The sequence below is a fragment of the Microcaecilia unicolor genome, chromosome 7 (assembly GCF_901765095.1).
Source record: "Microcaecilia unicolor chromosome 7, aMicUni1.1, whole genome shotgun sequence".
Lineage (NCBI taxonomy): Eukaryota > Metazoa > Chordata > Amphibia > Gymnophiona > Siphonopidae > Microcaecilia > Microcaecilia unicolor.
In genome coordinates this window covers 232,755,043-232,775,633 of record NC_044037.1, presented here as the reverse complement: position 1 = coordinate 232,775,633, position 20,591 = coordinate 232,755,043, and the positions used below count along the sequence as shown (strand labels likewise).

The 20,591-nt window shown below is 43.2% G+C and overlaps 1 protein-coding gene across 1 annotated transcript in view; it reads right to left on the bottom strand.

The window, feature by feature from the left end:
• Positions 1-20,591, bottom strand: part of STK39 (serine/threonine kinase 39) — a 479,134-nt gene that overhangs the window by 357,247 nt on the left and 101,296 nt on the right. Inside the window, exon 2 of the mRNA XM_030209520.1 lies at positions 19,780-19,892. Coding sequence (XP_030065380.1) covers positions 19,780-19,892 — 113 coding nt within the window. The remainder of the gene's footprint in view (positions 1-19,779; positions 19,893-20,591) is intronic.

The following is a 20,591-nucleotide window of genomic DNA, read 5'->3' as shown; positions in this document are numbered from 1 at the left end:
ATTTTGCTAATGTTGTAGGTAAAGAAACAACAGGTTTTGGCGATCTGTTGAATATGTACAGAGAAGGAGAAATAGGAATCAAAGATGACTCCAAGGTTTCGAGCCAAGGAGACAGGGAGGATGTGAGAGCCATTAACAGAGATAGAGAAAGGGGGAAGAGGGGAGGTGGGAGGTGTACTGTCCACGTTTTGTTTTGCATCATTTTATTACGGATTACTATTTTACTGTGATACATTTTTTACATCCAGTCCTTTGTTTATGTATTGCCATGATTTTTCAACCTGTTGTGCTCCTTGTATTTCTTTTAATTATTATTTTAATCATATTATGTGTATATATTTTTATAGTGCAACTCTTGATCCCTGAGGAAGGCGGTTTCTTCCACCAAAACACGGCCCCGTGTCAAGTCTCTGATGAATGCAAACCCCCGAGCGAGAACGGAGAGAGGGCCAGTGGAATAACACAGCAGGAAAACAAGGATGAACACAAGTGTTTATTTACAGGATTCCCGGGCCTGTTACTTCACAGGGCCAGAGTCACAACGTGGCTAAACCTCTGCGGTTCAGAAACTCTGTTATTAAACAGGCCTCTAGAAGCAGGCCTACCAGAGTTTGAGACTGCCGGGGTTGCCACGCCTGAAACACAGCCTTTCAGTCTTGTCTTCTCTCTGAGGTACATGTCTGGCTTCAGCCAGACCTCAAAGCAAATGTGCAATAGTCAGTTCAGAATTAGCAATGGCTCACCTCAGCCAGGTCACATCAGCTATACGTATTTGGTAAAAGACATAGGCTTGGGCTCCAGCTCCTTCCTCCCTGGGCATCTTTAACTTCTGCCTGGCTCTGTCTTTTGAACTTCCTGGTAGTGATTCCGCCCCACCCAGCTTACTTCCTCACGGCATGGGAACTGTGCTCTTAAGATAGCCAAGGCTACATAAAGAGGGACTTTTCTTAAGGGTGAGGGGCAATGTCCTATAAACCCTGTCACAGTGCAATAGAAGTGATTTGATCAACACTGCCTGTGTTGAGGCTCCTGTTGGACTCTTTGAAGAGGTGTTTTTCCTGTTTGTTGTGGACTCTGGTGCCATCAGCCCTGCCACAAACCAGTAATTCAAAAAGGGATTTACCAAAAGAACATTTCCGTGGCACGTTCAGCGTGTGCTGTCAATATGAACATAGACATTCATCCATCCAAATACTGGGGCAAATTTGAACTTACACAATTCACAAATTGTAAGACGGAAGGGGTCATCTATGTTGCTGTCTGCCAATATAGAATAAATTACGTCAGTAAGACTAAAAGAAAGCTTGATGTGCAAATTATAGAACACTAAAAGGCCCGTTTCTGTTAGAAAGGAAACTGGCACTAGCAAGGTTATATTCAAATGTTGTTTTTTGTTACCAAACAGTTGTTAGAAACGTGCTATAATGAGAAGGAATAATTGTGTAGTTTGTATAATGTTGAAGATGGTCCATGAGAGTTTTTGTTTTTATTTGTAAATCATGTTTTGCCGTGTCGTACCACCATGTGCAGCAACCTTCTCCCCATGTGCAGTAACTGTCCTGTTTTGTTTTGTTTTTTTGGTTAATTTGTAATTCACCCATCGGGTTTGTCTGTGTGTTTGTGCATTAACCCATGTTCACTAAGTGTCGTCGTTTTTTAGCGAGAGCCAGCAGGACACTTACCCATAAGAGTTACAGGAGTTAACATTTGCTCAGGTGTGAGCCGACGTAGACAGTGCAATCCCAGCTGCAATCTGGCTTTTCGTTGATTGTCTGTTGTGTCTGTGTTTGTTCTGGAGGACGTTCGGTGAGTGCAGCAGGTTCGGGAGGGCGGCTGTCTCGTCAGCTGCGAGGTTTTTTGAGGGCGGTTGGTGAGCGCGGAAGGTTCGGAAGGGCGGCAGCCAGTCTCAAGCCTTTTCGCTTTGTTTGTTTGTGTGCGTGGCAGTTCGTGGGATTCGATCAGGTTGGTCAGCGCGGCAGATTCGGGAGGGCGGCAGTGTCGTCAGTTGCAAGGTTTTTTCAGGGCGGTTGGTGAGCGCGGCAGGTTCAGGAGAGCGGCAGCCAGTCTCGAGCCTTTTCGCTTTATTTCGATCAGCTGTGTGGGGTTTTTTCTCTCCCGGGATCACGTCATAACGCGGCCAGTGACGTCTCAGTCTGATCTACGGAGCCTAGCAGACCACCTCCGAGGGAGCCACGGTCCCAGGCAAGACAGAACGTTGGAGGTGAGAATTATTATATAGGATAAGAGTGCCCATAAAAGGTTGTTAAAAGATAAGCCACTAGTTGAACATTCTGTCCAAGCAGGACACTCCTTTCAAGATTATAGCTTTTGTGCTCTGGCAAAACAATGATCCTCATGGAGAGCAGGAGATGTGGACCTACTGCTTCTGTACAGAAGAGAGATTGATTTTTAGATTTGGGTCCCTGATATTTCATGGACAATCTAGAAAGTGATTTTTCAGTGTTTCTTTAAAACTTCTTAATTACTGTATTTTATTTGATACTTTATTTTTTATTTTATTTTTGTTACATTTGTACCCCGCGCTTTCCCACTCATGGCAGGCTCAATGCGGCAGGCAATGGGGGGTTAAGTGACTTGCCCAGAGTCACAAGGAGCTGCCTGTGCCGGGAATCGAACTCAGTTCCTCAGTTCCCCAGGACCAAAGTCCACCACCCTAACTACTAGGCCACTCTTCCACTGTATAATACTGTATTATTTATTGCTGTATTTATGATTTTACGTAAAAGGCATTATTTATTTCATTGATATAATTAACTTAGTCACAAAATATGTCAATGATTTCCATTTGTCTATATTTTACTTGTATGTATTTGATTTTATAAGTTGATACAATTATGTCAGTGTGCATACATAAAAGGATTATATTAATTTATAATGTTTCTATATATTTACCTGTTTTTATGGTATTCTGTTGATAAAAATCAATTTTTAGATGGTTTTGTATATATTATTTATGCCTCTTATTCAAATTTGGTGCTTTTCAACATGTTTCCTTGCAGCCCTGATGTTGGAATGCTGATTGACATCACTGGAACGCGAAACTACATTCGCGCCAAAATTACATTTTTTTTCTTTTAAGTGAGAAAACATAACCAGATACAAGAGCAAAAACAAAACAGTACACCCAATACAAGAGGGATACAAGAAAGTGAAGATCCCTAACAAGTACTAAACAAATTGCACAGCTGTACATTTGAGGTTTAAGGAAAAAGAAAAAAAAAAAACTCTACCTCCATCTGCAGGATTAAATGAAACAGGATAAGCGTAAAACAGCAAGGCAATGAACAAAAAGAATGTCTCAGGAAAGGTTGCCAAATCCCCTCCTATTTAGCAAGTGTATGACAGCGAACAGCCAGGAGACGCTCCATGTTACAAATACAACAAAGTTTATTCATCCACTTCAAAGAGAGAACAGATGGTTGTTTCCAATGGGCTGCAAAGGTCATGTACGCGCACACACAGCATGATGCACAAACAGTGCTTGTGACCGGGGAAGGCCCGGCGGTTTCTTTGGACAGAGGAAATAAACTGGAGACCACTGGATCAGACGAGTAATCCAGCTCTGAAGACGATGCTGAACTGCTTCCCAATAAGCCTTAGCCTTGACACAAGTCCACCACAGATGACCCATTGTCCTAAATTCCCCACAACCCCACCAGCACAAAGGTGAAGTCAAAGGAAACATATGCTGAAAGTGCATAGGAATAAGATACAATCTGTACATAACTAACTGCATTCTCTTGAAATGGCACCAAAACAGATACTTTCAGTAAAGCCTGTTCCATGATGTTCCAGTTATCTTCAATTGCTATCCCCAGTTCATGCTGCCAATTACAGAACTGAAAAAGAGAACAGCAGGGTTGGGAGTGGAGATATTTATACAAACACAAGATGATACCTTGGGTGCCCCTGGAGTCCTCTAGGAAGGAATCCTCATGCAACACCTGGTTCTGCAGTAATACCATAAGAGCATAACATAAGAACATAAGAATTGCTATATTAGGACAGACCAAAGGTCCATCAAGCCCAGTATCCTGTTTCCAATACTGGGCAATCCAGATCACAAGTACCTGGCAAGATCCCAGAACAGTAAAACAGATTTTGTGCTGCTTATCCTAAAAATAAGCAGTGGATTTTCCCAAGTTTATCTTAATAATGGCTTATAGACTTTTCTTGTAGGTAATTATCCAAACCTTTTTTTAAATCCTGCTAACTGCTTTTACCACATTCTCTGGCAACGAATTCCAGATTTTAGTTACTCATTGAGTGAAGAAATATTTTCTCCAATTTGTTTTACATGTACTACTTAGTAGCTTCGTGTGCCCCCTAGTCCTAGTATTTTTGTTAAGAGTAAACAAGCGATTCACATCTACCTGTTCCACTCCACTCGGTATTTTATATACCTCTATCATATCTCCCCTCAGCCATCTTTTCTCCAAGCTGAAGACCCCTAGCCGCTTTAGCCTTTCCTCAAAGGGAAGTCATCCCATCCCCTTTATCATTTGTCATCGCCATTCTCTGTACCTTTTCTAATTCCACTATATTTTTTTTGAGATGCGGTGACCAGAATTGCACACAGTATTGAAGGTGTGGTCGCACCATGAATCGACACAAAGGCATTATAACATGCTCCGTTTCCTTTCCTAATAATTCCTAACATTCTATGTTTTCTTAGCCACCGCTGCACATTGAGCAGAGCATTTCAACGTATCATCAACGATGACACCTAGTTTCCTGGGCAGTGACTCCTGATGTGGAACCTTGCATCACGTTAACTATGGTTTGGGATCCACTTTCCCAAATGCATCATTTTGCACTTGCTCACATTAAACATAATCTGCCATTTGGGTGCCAGTCTCCCAGTCTCGTAAGGTCCTCTTGCAATTTTTCACAATCCTCTTGAGATTTAACAACGTTGAATAACTGTGTCATCAGCAAACAATTACCTCACTAGTTATTCCCATCTCTAGATCATTTATAAATATATTAAAAAGCATCGGTCCCAGAATAGACCGCCGGGGAACCCTACTATCTACCCTTCTCCACTGAGAATACTGATCATTTAAACCTATATCTCTTAACCAGTTTTTAATCCACAATAGGACATTACCATTGCTTTCTAATTGCTTCAGGAGTCTTTCATGAAGTACTTTATCAAATGCCTTTTGAAAATCCAGATACATAATTATCGTCCTGCTCGCTTTTATCCACATTTACCCCTTTAAAGAAATGTAATAGATTATGACATTTAGCCCTGGTCATGTGGGCTACAGCGCTAGGAGGTAAGGCTATCACAGTCAGCCCTGCCTCATGAAGAAGCGTCCATGCTGCTGCCAGTGTACAAACCTGCAGCAATTTGCCATTCACTAAAAAGCAAAGAGAATGGGAAAGCCCACCAGTAGGCTTCTCCTTATTTAAGATCTCCAGTGTATACCAGACTTATCCCAGTATCAGAGTGTACTTGGATAACTCCTGGCATACAGCAACCCATGCCTCTTTATAATCCAGCTGCAGGGCCTGGTGTGCATACTGCAATAAGCGCACCTTAGCAGTACATTTTGCAAAGCAAGTAATGATGTCCCAGGGCTCATTCTCCACAGGCTGACCCAGGAACCTATGGGATCGCAGTACTTCCACTGCCGCTGAATCAAAATCCGGGCCCAAAAGTTACAAAGTGAATGCACCACTGCAAGAACATCCTCCATGCCCCCTCCCCTCCCCCTCAGGAGCGCCACAGAACTGGAGGGTTTTATGTCTCCCCTGGTTCTCCAAGTCATTTGTAGAGTAGCTCTTCATAATTAGCCAAAAGCTGGAGGAGACAGGAGTCAGCAGTGGTAAGTAACTCGGCATGTTCCTCAACTTTGATCTTGAGATCCTCCACATGGATGCCCAGCTCACTCAAGTCCCTGCTAAGAACATCAATGAGTTCCAAGATCTCTTTGGAGGATCTGATTTCAGCGCAAATCTCCACTAAATATTGTTGTGTCCTTTGGGATCAGGGAGTCTGAGGGAAAGGCCAGAGTCAGAATCTGAAGGGAAAAGGGGGGGGGGGGGGGGGGCAGGGACACATTGCACCGACGGCCCTTACCAGCCTGTCTTTCCGACTGACACTCATCCTCTTTTCAAGCCAGAAACTGAGCATTGTTCATGTTGCAGCCGAGATTTTAGTTCAAATTGCCAGTTGTAGGCAATGAAATGATACGGATGGTGCCCAGTTAAGCTATAATTAGTGAAGTTGGTGTGGGGGCGAGGAATCTAAGCGGCCATTTGGCACCATGACATCACTTCCTCCCAAAATCACAATATTTAACGTTTGAGTAAACTAGTGCTTCAAAAATTCCAGTGTTTCAACCAAGCAGGTGGTGGTCTTTCATATGCCACCTTCGGGGTTTTTTTTTTTTTTTTTTTTTAGCACAAACGATTTTTCAGTGTTTTTAAATCATCAGGCAACTTTAAAATGTAAATTTAAAATTGTATGGTTATTCTTAAGGTTGCTTTTGAGCACAAACTGTTCACTCTTTTTGTAACAAGGAATATGCTTTTAATATGTGGGGTAAGGAAGTGATAAGGCAACTCGGACCCTTAAAGACACAGATATTTGCATATAACAGCAGTTTGTAGCTGCTGAAAAAGAAACAGTTCACTGCTCTGCAGTTTAAACTTGTATGCTGCTTTGGTGAGTAATTATTTTTATTGATCTGATTTTGGTAATTTGAAGTGATCTTTAGTTATATTGTTATTTTGTATAATGGAAGAGGATTTACTATTTATTATATTCATTCACCAGACAGGGAAACCATTGAATAGCTCCTGTTGAGTATATAATGCTTGTTCCTTCTGTCTTTAAATTTACTTGCTGATGTGTTGTATTAGAGCTGCTGTAGGTTTTACAGATTGCTAGTTAGTTTTACAAGTTTGTAGTTTATGTTTGATTTTTGTAATATTACCTTTTCTCATGGCCTTTTATTTATTTTTTTTACAGTTTTATGTTAAGCCCCTGACACAGCCCTTGACAGCGTGAAACATGGCCATGTAGGGTTGTTAGTGGAAGTTGCTTGTAGTTTTTATTTCATCACATTGGTCTGCTCTTTTTTGCTGTTCTGGATCTTGCAAACTATCTGCCTGTGTGCTTTTAGGGACATGAAAAAGTTACCGTGAGTTTCTGCCTCTTAAGCAAGTTTTTCTTCATATTGTTAGCCTTCGTTATCAATGCTTTCAGAGTGAATCCCTTCAAAAAAGCGGTAAATAAATAATAAACTTGCCAGAGCTTATGTTGCTTCCTATTTTCTTCATTCAGGTCCTTTTTCCATTCTTTGAAGGATGTCCATTTGGCTCTAATAGCCTCTTTCAAATCACCTTTCATTAACCATGATGCCTGTCATTTGCTCTTCTTTCCATCTTTGTAAATCGAATGCATCTGGTCTGGGTTTCCAAATGGTATTTGGAGATGAAATGTGAGAATTTGGACAATCAGATATGGAGGCAGAATTTCCGCCTGATAAACTTTCCTTGTTTATTTGGAGTTTGCTCAAGGTATGTTCCAAACACTATGCTACTGAAGTTTTGCATGTGCCATTACAATCTATATAGAAATAAACCACCAAGTGGAGAAACAGGATCCGCTACAGGCAAGACAAGGCGAGAGAGGGACTAGTGTGACCAACAAAATTCTTTCAATAATGCCTAGGAAACAAAGAAAGTATAATTGGCTTTATTGAACAAATAATAGATGAACCTGACATAGAACTGTGTTTTCCTGGTACTCAGACCTCTGTTTTCACCGAGTTCTTCATTTTTGCACCTTTGAACCATTCAACACAAAAGATACCATCATCCAAATTATAGCCAGATATTGCTTTGTTGTACTTAACCAATAGTCTTTAAAAGACTTGACTTATGTTTAGTACCCTTTTGAATCAGCCACTACTATATTTGGGTGTAGTAATCATAATACAGACTCCTGAGGCAGGCACTATTGCCGAAACACAGTGCCATGTGGAGTCCATCCATTATTTGTGAAATAAAGCCAATTATACTTTCTTCTTCTCCTGGGCTTTATTGGAAGAGTTTTGTTGGTCACGCTACGCTCTCTCTCGCCATTACAATCTATGCCACCTACAGTGGGGGAAATAAGTATTTGATCCCTTGCTGATTTTGTAAGTGTGCCCACTGACAAAGACATGAGCAGCCCATAATTGAAGGGTAGGTTATTGGTAACAGTGAGAGATAGCACATCACAAATTAAATCCGGAAAATCACATTGTGGAAAGTATATGAATTTATTTGCATTCTGCAGAGGGAAATAAGTATTTAATCCCTCTGGCAAACAAGACCTAATACTTGGTGGCAAAACCCTTGTTGGCAAGCACAGCGGTCAGACGTCTTCTGTAGTTGATGATGAGGTTTGCACACATGTCAGGAGGAATTTTGGTCCACTCCTCTTTGCAGATCATCTCTAAATCATTAAGAGTTCTGGGCTGTCGCTTGGCAACTCGCAGCTTCAGCTCCCTCCATACGTTTTCAATGGGATTAAGGTCTGGTGACTGGCTAGGCCACTCCATGACCCTAATGTGCTTCTTCCTGAGCCACTCCTTTGTTGCCTTGGCTGTATGTTTTGGGTCATTGTCGTGCTGGAAGACCCAGCCACGACCCATTTTTAAGGCCCTGGCGGAGGGAAGGAGGTTGTCACTCAGAATTGTACGGTACATGGCCCCATCCATTCTCCCATTGATGCGGTGAAGTAGTCCTGTGCCCTTAGCAGAGAAACACCCCCAAAACATAACATTTCCACCTCCATGCTTGACAGTGGGGACGGTGTTCTTTGGGTCATAGGCAGCATTTCTCTTCCTCCAAACACGGCGAGTTGAGTTCATGCCAAAGAGCTCAATTTTTGTCTCATCTGACCACAGCACCTTCTCCCAATCACTCTCGGCATCATCCAGGTGTTCACTGGCAAACTTCAGACGGGCCGTCACATGTGCCTTCCGGAGCAGGGGGACCTTGCGGGCACTGCAGGATTGCAATCCGTTATGTCGTAATGTGTTACCAATGGTTTTCGTGGTGACAGTGGTCCCAGCTGCCTTGAGATCATTGACAAGTTCCCCCCTTGTAGTTGTAGGCTGATTTCTAACCTTCCTCATGATCAAGGATACCCCACGAGGTGAGATTTTGCGTGGAGCCCCAGATCTTTGTCGATTGACAGTCATTTTGTACTTCTTCCATTTTCTTACTATGGCACCAACAGTTGTCTCCTTCTCGCCCAGCGTCTTACTGATGGTTTTGTAGCCCATTCCAGCCTTGTGCGGGTGTATGATCTTGTCCCTGACATCCTTAGACAGCTCCTTGCTCTTGGCCATTTTGTAGAGGTTAGAGTCTGACTGATTCACTGAGTCTGTGGACAGGTGTCTTTCATACAGGTGACCATTGCCGACAGCTGTCTGTCATGCAGGTAACGAGTTGATTTGGAGCATCTACCTGGTCTGTAGGGGCCAGATCTCTTACTGGTTGGTGGGGGATCAAATACTTATTCCCTCTGCAGAATGCAAATAAATTCATATACTTTCCACAATGTGATTTTCCGGATTTAATTTGTGATGTGCTATCTCTCACTGTTACCAATAACCTACCCTTCAATTATGGGCTGCTCATGTCTTTGTCAGTGGGCAAACTTACAAAATCAGCAAGGGATCAAATACTTATTTCCCCCACTGTATATCTAGGGCCTTTTATTTGCCTTCTTTTAAGAAGTGGGTGCGGAAGAAATTCACCAGTTTTCTCCTATTTCTCAAGATAGTTTAAACTTGACTGATTTTCTAAAGAGCGGGTCATTTCATCTATATTTGTGGTTACTAAGACTTTGGACTATGACCGTGACTGGATTCTAAAGCTATATTTTAGGCACAGGGAGACAGTCAGGTGTATTTTCAAACCACTTAGACTTACAAAGTTACATAGGAACCTATGGAACTTTGTAAGTCTAAGTGAATTGAAAATGAGCCCCAAATTTGTATCTTAAATGTTAAAGAGTTTTTTCGGACGTGGCAAAGACAACCAAGAAACGCCATAAGCAATTTCTTTTGAGATCATATGTTTTGGCCACTAAGACCACTTTTTTGTTAAAAATTCTTGTAAAGGTTTGCTAAAATACAATGATTCTTATTTTCATTGAACTTTCACAGTTTGTGATGTTGGAATAACAAAACTGTACCATATGATCAGGCTGTTCCGGTGACCTCTGAACAGCAACCTTGAGATATTTGGCACGTTCTCTGTTAAGTAATTCAGTTTTGTATGCTCACTAGGGGATATTTCCTCTTCTTGAATATATTAATTTATTTAGATGTTCTCTCTCTCTTCTCCTCTTCTATTATTCAGGATGAGTAATGAGGGGTAATTAGAGAGGTTTTTTTTCTTTCTGTCTTTCTTTTTTTCAGGAGCTTAGCCTAGAATGGGTGGCAGAGCTGGTGGTTGGGAGGCAGGGCTAGTGCTGGGCAGACTTATATGGTCTGTGCTAGGGCTGGTGGTTGGGAGGCGGGACTAGTGCTGGGCAGACTTATACGGTCTGTGCCGGGGCTGGTGGTTGGGCGGCGGGGATAGTGCTGGGCAGACTTATATGGTCTGTGCCAGAGCCGGTGGTAGGAGGCAGGGATAGTGCTGGGCAGACTTATACGGTCTGTGCCAGAGTTGGTGGTGGGAGGCGGGACTGGTAGTTGGGAGGCGGGGATAGTGCTGGGCAGACTTATAGGGTCTGTGCCAGAGTTGGTGGTTGGGAGGCGGGGATAGGGCTGCCCAGACTTATACGGTCTGTGCACTCAAGAGGACAGTACAAATAAAAAAGTAGCACATATGAATTTATCTTCTTGGGCAGACTGGATGGACCGTGCAGGTCTTTTTCTGCCGTCATCTACTATGTTTACTATGATGACATGTCTTTTCTTATGACCACTTATTTTTCTTGCTTTAAGATTTATTCTGAATGTTTATTTTTGAAAATTCAAAAAAGATTAAAATGAAAAAAAAATGGAGAAATTAGATCTTACCTGCTAATTTGATTTCCTTCAGTCTCTCCAGACCGGCCCAGAAAGCAACTCATGGGCTGTGCACACCTTCCAACAGGTGGAGACTGAAAATTCTGATTCTAGAGAGCCAATAAGAGCCCTGGCTAACTGGAACTAGACTCAGTATTATCCTAACAAAGCAGAAGAAAGGAGAAGAAACATTCTGTGCAACCAGGAAAATTGAGCATCCACCAAGGACATACGCTCAATATGTTTTTTTTTTGTTTTGAAGGTAAACAATAAAACAGCAAATGCTCAAAGCAGCTCCATGGAAAAAATAAAGCGAAAACAAACAAACAAACAAACATCTATGCAAGTACTGAGCGGAAGGGATCTTGGCCAGTCCAGTCCAGAGGGATTAAAGGAAAGCAAATTAGCAGTTAAGATTTAATTTCTCCTTCCTTAGCATCCCTCTGGACCGGCCCTGAATGCAACTGATGGGAAGTAACAAAGCAGTACCTTTGTGGGATGGAACCTTGCAACCTCGCCGGGAGAACGCACATGCCAAAAACTACCCCCTGACGACATTGAACATCTAAGTACATAAGTAATGCCATACTGGGAAAAGGCCAAGGGTCCATCGAGCCCAGCATCCTGTCCACGACAGCAGCCAATCCAGGCCAAGGGCACCTGGCAAGCTTCCCAAATGTGCAAACATTCTATACATGTTATTCCTGGAATTGTGGATTTTTCCCAAGTCCATTTAGTAGCGGTTTATGGACTTGTCCTTTAGGAAACCGTCCAACCCCTTTTTAAACTCTGCTAAGCTAACCGCCTTCACCACTTTCTCTGGCAACGAATTCCAGAGTTTAATTATACGTTGGGTGAAGAAACATTTTCTCCGATTTGTTTTAAATTTACTACACTGTAGTTTCATCGCATGCCCCCTAGTCCTAGTATTTTTGGAAAGCGTGAACAGACGCTTCACATCCACCTGTTCCACTCCACTCATTATTTTATATACCTCTATCATGTCTCCCCTCAGCCGTCTCTTCTCCAAGCTGTATAGCCCTAGCCTCCTTAGTCTTTCTTCATAAGGAAGTCGTCCCATCCCCGCTATCATTTTAGTCGCCCTTCGCTGCACCTTTTCCAATTCTACTATATCTTTCTTGAGATGCAGCGACCAGAATTGAACACAATACTCAAGGTGCGGTCGTACCAAGGAGCGATACAACAGCATTATAACATCCTCACACCTGTTTTCCATACCTTTCCTAATAATAACCAACATTCTATTCGCTTTCCTAGTCGCAGCAGCACACTGAGCAGAAGGTTTCAGCGTATTATCTACAACGACACCCAGATCCCTTTCTTGGTCCGTAACTCCTAACGTGGAACCTTGCATGACGTAGCTATAATTCGGGTTCTTTTTTCCCCACATGCATCACCTTGCACTTGCTCACATTAAACGTCATCTGCCATTTAGCCGCCCAGTCTCCCAGTCTCGTAAGGTCCTCTTGTAATTTTTCACAATCCTGTCGCGATTTAACTTTGAATAACTTTGTGTCATTAGCAAATTTAATTACCTCGCTAGTTACTCCCATCTCTAAATCATTTATAAATATATTAAAAAGCAGTGGTCCTAGCACAGACCCCTGAGGAACCCCACTAACTACCCTTCTCCATTGTGAATACTGCCCATTTAACTTCACTCTCTGTTTCCTATCCTTCAACCAGTTTTTAATCCACAATAGGACATTTCCTCCTATCCCATGACCCTCCAATTTCCTCTGTAGCCTTTCACGAGGTACCTTGTCAAACGCCTTTTGAAAATCCAGATACACAATATCAACCGGTTCCCCTTTGTCCACATGTTTGTTTACTCCTTCAAAGAACTGAAGTAAATTGGTAAGGCAAGATTTCCTCACACAAAAGCCGTGCTGACTTGGTCTCAGTAATCCATGTCCTTGGATGTGCTCTAATTTTGTTTTTAATAATAGCCTCTACCATTTTCCCCGGCACTGACGTCAGACTCACCGGTCTATAATTTCCCGGATCTCCCCTGGAGCCTTTTTTGAAAATCGGCGTTACATTGGCCACCTTCCAATCTTCCGGTACCACGCTCGATTTTAAGGATAAGTTGCATATCACTAGCAGTAGCTCCGCAAGCTCATTTTTCAGTTCTATCAGTACTCTAGGATGAATACCATCCGGTCCAGGAGATTTGCTACTCTTCAGTTTGCTGAACTGCCCCATTACGTCCTCCAGGTTTACTGTGAAGTCAGTAAGTTTCTTCGACTCGTCCACTTAAAATACCATTTCCGACACCGGTATCCCACCCAAATCTTCCTCGGTGAAGACCGAAGCAAAGAATTCATTCAGTCTCTCCGCTACGTCTTTGTCTTCCTTGATCGCCCCTTTTACCCCTCGGTCATCCAACGGCCCAACCGATTCTTTTGCCGGCTTCCTGCTTTTAATATACCCAAAAAAATTTTTACTATGTTTTTTTTGCCTCTAATGCTTTTTTTCGTAATCCCTCTTGGCCTTCTTTATCTGCGCCTTGCATTTGCTTTGACACTCCTTATGCTGCTTCTTGTTATTTTCAGACGGTTCCTTCTTCCATTTTCTGAAGGCGTTTCTTTTAGCCCTAATAGCTTCCTTCACCTCACTTTTCAACCAGGCCGGCTGTCTTTTGGACTTCCGTCTTTCTTTTCTAATTCACGGAATATGTATGGCCTGGGCCTCCAGGATGGTATTTTTGAACAGCGTCCACGCCTGTTGTACAGTTTTTACTCTCTCAGTTGCCCCCCTTTTTTTTTACCGTTCTTCTCATTTTATCATAGTCTCCTTTTTTAAAGTTAAGCGCTAACGTATTTGACTTTCTGTGTACAGTTACTTCAAGGTCGATATCAAAACTGATCATATTATGATCACTGTTATCAAGCGGCCCCAGTACCATAACGTTACTCACCAGATCATGCGCTCCACTAAGGACCAAGTCTAGAATTTTTCCTTCTCTCGTCGGCTCCTGCACCAGCTGCTCCATAAAGCTGTCCTTGATTTCATCAAGGAATTGTACCTCTCTAGCGTGTCCCAATGTTACATTTACCCAGTCTATATTTGGATAATTGAAGTCACCCATTATTATCACATTGCCCATTTTGTTCGCGTCTCTGATTTCTTTTATCATTTCTGCGTCTACCTGCTCATCCTGGCGAGGCGGACGGTAGTACACTCCTATCACCGTTTTTTTCCCTTTTATACATGGAATTTCAACCCACAATGATTCAAAGGTGTGATTTGTGTCCTGCTGTATTTGTACTCTATCTGAGTCAAGGCTCTCATTAATATACAATGCTACCCCTCCACCAGTCCGGTCCACCCTATCACTACGATATACTTTGTACCCCGGTATGACAGTGTCCCACTGGTTATCCTCTTTCCACCAGGTCTCAGTAATGCCTATTATATCCAATTTTTCATTTAGTGCAATATATTCCAACTCTCCCATCTTATTTCTTAGACTCCTAGCATTTGCAAATAGACATTTCAGAGTATGTTTGTTGTTCCTATTTGCATGATGCTTAGTACCTGACACTATTGATTTGCCATCTTTTGTCTGATCTTTAGTTGTATTTAAGGGCACCTGGCCTACCACGGTCTGTTGTGCAACCTCACTATCCAGAAACCTTATCTTCCCTGTTTGTGAGGTATCTTTGCAAGATACCTTTTCCCAAACCATGCGCTTTTGAGCGACTGTCGGCCTTCCCCCCATTTCTAGTTTAAAAGCTGCTCTATCTCCTTTTTAAATGCCGACGCCAGCAGCCTGGTCCCACCCTGGTTAAGTTGGAGCCCATCCTTTCGGAATAGGCTCCCCCTTCCCCAGAATGTTGCCCAGTTCCTAACAAATCTAAAACCCTCCTCCCTGCACCATCGTCTCATCCACGCATTGAGACTGTGGAGCTCTGCGCGTGGAACTGGTAGCATTTCAGAAAATGCTACCCTAGAGGATCTGGATTTGATCTTTACCTAAGAGCCTAAATTTGGCTTCCAGAACCTCTCTCCCACATTTTCCTATGTCATTGGTACCCACATGTACCAAGACAGCGGACTCCTCCCCAGCACAATCTAGAATCCTATCTAGGTGATGCATGAGGTCCGCCACCTTCGCACCAGGCAGGCAAGTCACCAGGCGATCCAGCTATCTATATGCCTAATGATCGAATCACCAACTACAACAGCTGTCCTAACCCTTCCCTCCCGGGCAGCACTTGGAGACATATCCTCGGTGCGAGAGGATAGTACATCCCCTGGTGGGCAGGTCCTGGCTACAGGAGTACTTCCTACTTCACCAGAGTGATGCTCTCCTTCTAGGAGACCTCCCTCCTCCAAGGTAGCACAAGGGCTACTAGACTGGAGGTGGGACTTCTCTACAACATCCCTGTAGGTCTCCTTTATGTACCTCTCTGTGTCCCTCAGCTCCACCAAGTCTGCTACTCTAGCCTCAAGAGAACGGATACGTTCTCTAAGAGCTAGGAGCTCTTTGCATCGGGCGCAAACATATGACATCTCACCAACTGGGAGATAATCATACATGTGACACTCAATGCAAAAGACTGGATAGCACCCCTCTCGCTGCTGGACTGCTGACTCCATCTTAGTGTTTTTCAATAATTTAAAACTTGCTACAGTATTTAGGATATTAGCCTAATATAAAAGTGTCTTTTACTTTATATAGTATATTGTATGATTTATTTAGTATTTCCTTCTTAGATGGTAATGAAATGTATTTAAAACTCTGTAAGAGCACTCCTTGCTTGTTACCCTAATTACAATATCTGACTATAAATGAGGAGTTGTCCTAGGGGTGGGGGGGGAATACTAAATTAGATCCTGCAGTGGTTGTTAGATTCTATCTGTTAATGCTGTGGTCCAAAGGTTTTTAAAACTAAGTGGAAAAGACTATGGAGATTAGCTGTTAAAATTTGCTTTTTAATTTTGCCTAACACTAACCTACAATTCCTCCTTTAAACCCCAATCTTTAAGTTCCCAAAGCACAAGCAAAATAGCGTTCACTTACCAGAGAAATGTCCTCTTCTCTCAGAACTTCTCAGAAAGGGCGGTAATGTTTAGAAAATGAATGCAAGGAGGACCATGTAACCGCCTTACAAATCTCCAAAGGAGGCACCAAAAAATGCTCCGCCCATGACGCAGCCTGACCTCTGGTAGAATGGACTTTTACTCCATCTGGGATAGGTTTCCTGGATAGCAGGTAAGCTGAAGCAATCATCACCTTAAGCCATCTGGAAATGGTAGGTTTCAGATGCCACCAAACCTTTCCGGGACCCTGCAATCAGCAGGTACAGACATCTATGTCTATGCATCTAAAGTTCTCAGTTATTTTCAAATAGTGCTTCAGAACTCTTCTGACATCTAAATACAGTAAGCGGATCTGATCCTCCAAACCGGAGGAGGAATCTAAAACGGGCAAAACTACTGACTGAGACAAATGAAACTGTGACAAGATCTTACGGAGAAAGGAAGAAACTGGGCGTAAACCTACCTGCTCCTTAGAGAATTCCAAAAATGGAGATCGACAAGAAAAAACCTGCAACTCTGATACTCTCCTAGCCGAGGCAATGGCTACCAAAAATATTGTTTTCTCAAGGGCCAAGGGCTCAAAGGGTGATGTAGTAAGAACTGACAGGCCCAGATTCAAATCCCAAACTGGAAAGTTAGCCCTAGAAGGAGGACAAAGACTCAATTCCCAAAGAAGCCAAGAAACATCCAGATGGCTAGACAAGGCCTTACCCTGAAAGCACCCCCTAAAACAAGGCAGAACTGCTATTTGGACTTTAAGAGAAGCTCGCGCCAGGCCTTTATCAAAACCCTGCTGCAAAAAATCTACGACCTCCGCCACCAAAGCACGAAACACAGAAATGTTATGATCGAACACCACACCTCAAATATCTGTCAAGTTCTGATATAATTAAGAGAAGTAGAACGATGACGTGACAAACACCATGGCAATTACATTGGCAGAGTAACCTCTCTGTCAGCCAAGCCCACTCAAGAGCCAAGCCGCAAGAAAACAGAGCCAGGTTTGGGTGAACCACTGACCCTACACTAAGAGCCTGCGAGACTCTGGAAATCTGAGTGGCAGGCCAACGAGAAGGCGAATGAGATCAGCATACCACAGTCTGCAAGGCAAATCCGGAGCTGTGAAGATTACAAGACCCCTATGTGCCTCAACCCTGAATTAGATGAACCAGAAGAGGCCACGGAGGAAAGGCATACAGAAGCCCCGACGGCCAGGGCTGGAGGAGAGCATCTACACTTTGAGGTCTCTTCTTCAACTGAAGTATTGAGATACTTTCACGTTGAGATTTGAGGCCAAGATATCCATGATGGGAAGCCCCCAGCGATCCACAACCACTTAAAATGCTGTCGCCCCAAGAGCCCATTCTCCCAGGTCCAGAGTGTGGCGGCTGAAAAAGTCTGCCTGAATATTCATTGTCCCTGCTACGTGAGATGCTGAGATGGCTTCAGATGACTCTCCGCCCAACTCATGAGCTGAACTGCTTCTTGTTTCAACAGGTGACCTCTTGTTCCCTCTTGTCGATTGACATACGCCACAGCAATGGTATTGTCTGAAAGGCGTACTGATTTGCCTCCAAAGTCAACTGAATCGCCCTGGTCTCCAAGAGGTTGATCGAGCAGGAAGTCTCCAGCCAAGATCACATACCCTGTGCATACTGACCTTGACAGTGAGCTCCTCAACCTTTGAGGCTGGCATCCGTTGTGACCGCTATCCACTGTGGCGGGTCCAGAGGCATTCCCTTGGCCAGGTTGCGTGTCCAAAGCCACTAACGAAGACTACCACATTCCTGAGCTCTCAAAGGCAATTTCACCAACAGGGAATCCCTCTGTGGAGACCATCTGGACAGAACAAACTTTTGTAGAAGCCTCATATGCGCCCTGGCCCATGGCGCCGCTTCTATTGCTGCTGCCATAGAACCCAACACTTAAAGAATATCCCTTGCACAAGGTACCGACCTATGCAGGAATGCCTGACTTTGGGCCTGCAACTTGTGAATCCTGGTCTGGGGGGAGAAACTTCAAGAAAGTGTTTAAATTAAAATAATTTGCCTGCTGTTGATGCAACAGTTTTCAGGTGCCATGGGTATGAGACTTGTCCCTAATTTGTTCTAGTCTCCCCAACTTAAACAAGTTCACAAGTGGGGGGGGGGGGGGGTGAGTGCAGATTAATGCAGATTAATTATCCAAATAAACTGTTACAAAAACTCCTGCAAAGCATCTAATAAATTTGGCAGTTGCTATCCTAATAGCTCAATCTCATACAGGAATCCGTGAGAATTGAAAAACATGAATGAAGTCTAACCTGTTGAAGTATTTAGAGAAAACCATTTTGAAAATTGAAGAAATAAGTAATAGTATATTAAGACAGATATGAAAACACTCTGAGGGGCATAATCGAAAGCGAACACCCATCTCCATGGGCGTCTATGTCCAAGAACGGGTACGTGAAGGGGCGGGACAAACCGTATTTTCGAAAAAAAATGGGCATCCATCTTTTGTTTCGATAATACGGTTTGTGTCCGGCAAATGCATCGGATTACTTGTCTGACTGTACATTTTTTCCTTTAGATTGTAAGCTCTTTGAGCAGGGACTGTCCTTGTATGTTAAATTGTACAGCGCTGTGTAACCCTAGTAGCGCTTTAGAAATGTCAAATAGTAGTAGTAGTATTTGCGCGGATTTGAGCTGGGCGGTTTCGTTTTTCAGCGATAATGGAAACCAAAGGCGCCCAGCTCAAAAACGAACAAATCCAAGGCACTGGGTCGTGGGAGGGGCCAGGATTCGTAGTGCACTGGTCCTCTCACATGCCAGGACACCAACCGGGCAACCTAGAGGGAACTTGTAACAATTAAAAAAAATAATTAAATACCTCCCAAGTCCATAGCTCCCATCCCTTGGGTACTGAGCCCCTCAAATCCCTCCCAAAACCCACAACTCTACACCATTAACATAGCACTTATGGCTGAAGGGGTGCACCTACATGTGGGTACAGTGGGTTTTGGGGGCGGTTTGGAGGGCTCCCATTTACCACCACAAGTGTAACAGGTGGGGAGGGGGTGGGCCTGGGTCCACCTGGGTGAAGTGCACTGCACCCACTAACAACTGCTCCAGGGACCTGCATACTGCTGTGATGGAGCTGGGTATGGCATTTGTGGGGGAGTCAGGGGTGATCATCCCCGATTCCCTCCGGTGATTATCTGGTCATTTAGGGCACTTTTTGGGACTTGTTCGTGGGAAAAAGGGTCCAAAAAAACTGACCCAAATTCGCGCTAAAAACACCTTTCTTTTTTCGATTATCGGCCGAAGGCGCCCATCTCTCCTCGGCCGATAAACACACCCCAGTCCCGCCTTCACCACGCCTCCGACACGCCCCCATCAACTTTGCCCATTTCTGCAACAGATTGCAGTTGAAGACGCCCAAAATCGGCTTTCGGTTATACCGATTTGGGCGCCTTTGCGAGATGGGCGCCTATCTCCCGATTTGGGTCGAAATCTGGGCGCCCATCACTTTCGAAAATAAGGCTGTCTATTTAAAGAGGGAAAGCCTGCAGTGTAAAAAAAGGCTAACATTTTTGAGTAAATCTAATACAAACCAATACTAAATGCTTAGAAACAAGTTTGTTTGTTTTTTTAAAGTTATGAGCACCAGAAAAAGTACTTACGAGCAGCTCATCCATACTTGTCTGACATTTCTCTAGATTTATTCGCTTTATAGCTACTCGTTCCTGTCTTGGTTTGCATAGAGCAGCATGAACCACAGCAGTAGCACCACTGCCTAAAAAGAAAGTAGTTAGAAAACACACATTTAACAAATGGTTTAAGAGAAATGCACATTTGTGTAAAGGATAATATATACACCTGTTCTAAGAAATCTCACATCAAGTCACAACAAAAGCTATCATCCAAAGACGGTGCTCAGAAGATAGCGTAAACAAAGCAGAAATTCTGTTCTACAGTATCAAGTTTTTTTGTTTTTTTTAAATCCCCACTTCTTAAGGTACTTTGTAATTTGAAACTGCACAGTATCACTTTTATGCAAGAGGGTAATTAACTGCTCACATTATAAAGGGTGTATGTAGTTTTAACGCCATGGACTTTGGAAAAAAAAAAAAGTAGCTCCACTTATAAACCATTCTAAGCACCCTCACCTTTATACCAAATCTCTACAAATAATAATATCTGCACAGTTTTGAAAATTCAGTACCAAGTACATTCAAAATTCCATCCCAGCCCCACAATTTCAACTTATTTTTCATATACCACAAAATCAAACACACACTAGCTACTGCTAGTGATATGCAACTTATCCTTAAAATCGAGCGTGGTACCGGAAGATTGGAGGGTGGCCAATGTAACGCCGATTTTTAAAAAAGGCTCCAGGGGAGATCCAGGAAATTATAGACCAGTGAGTCTGACATCAGTGCCAGGGAAAATGGTAGAGGCTATTATTAAAAACAAAATTACAGAGCACATC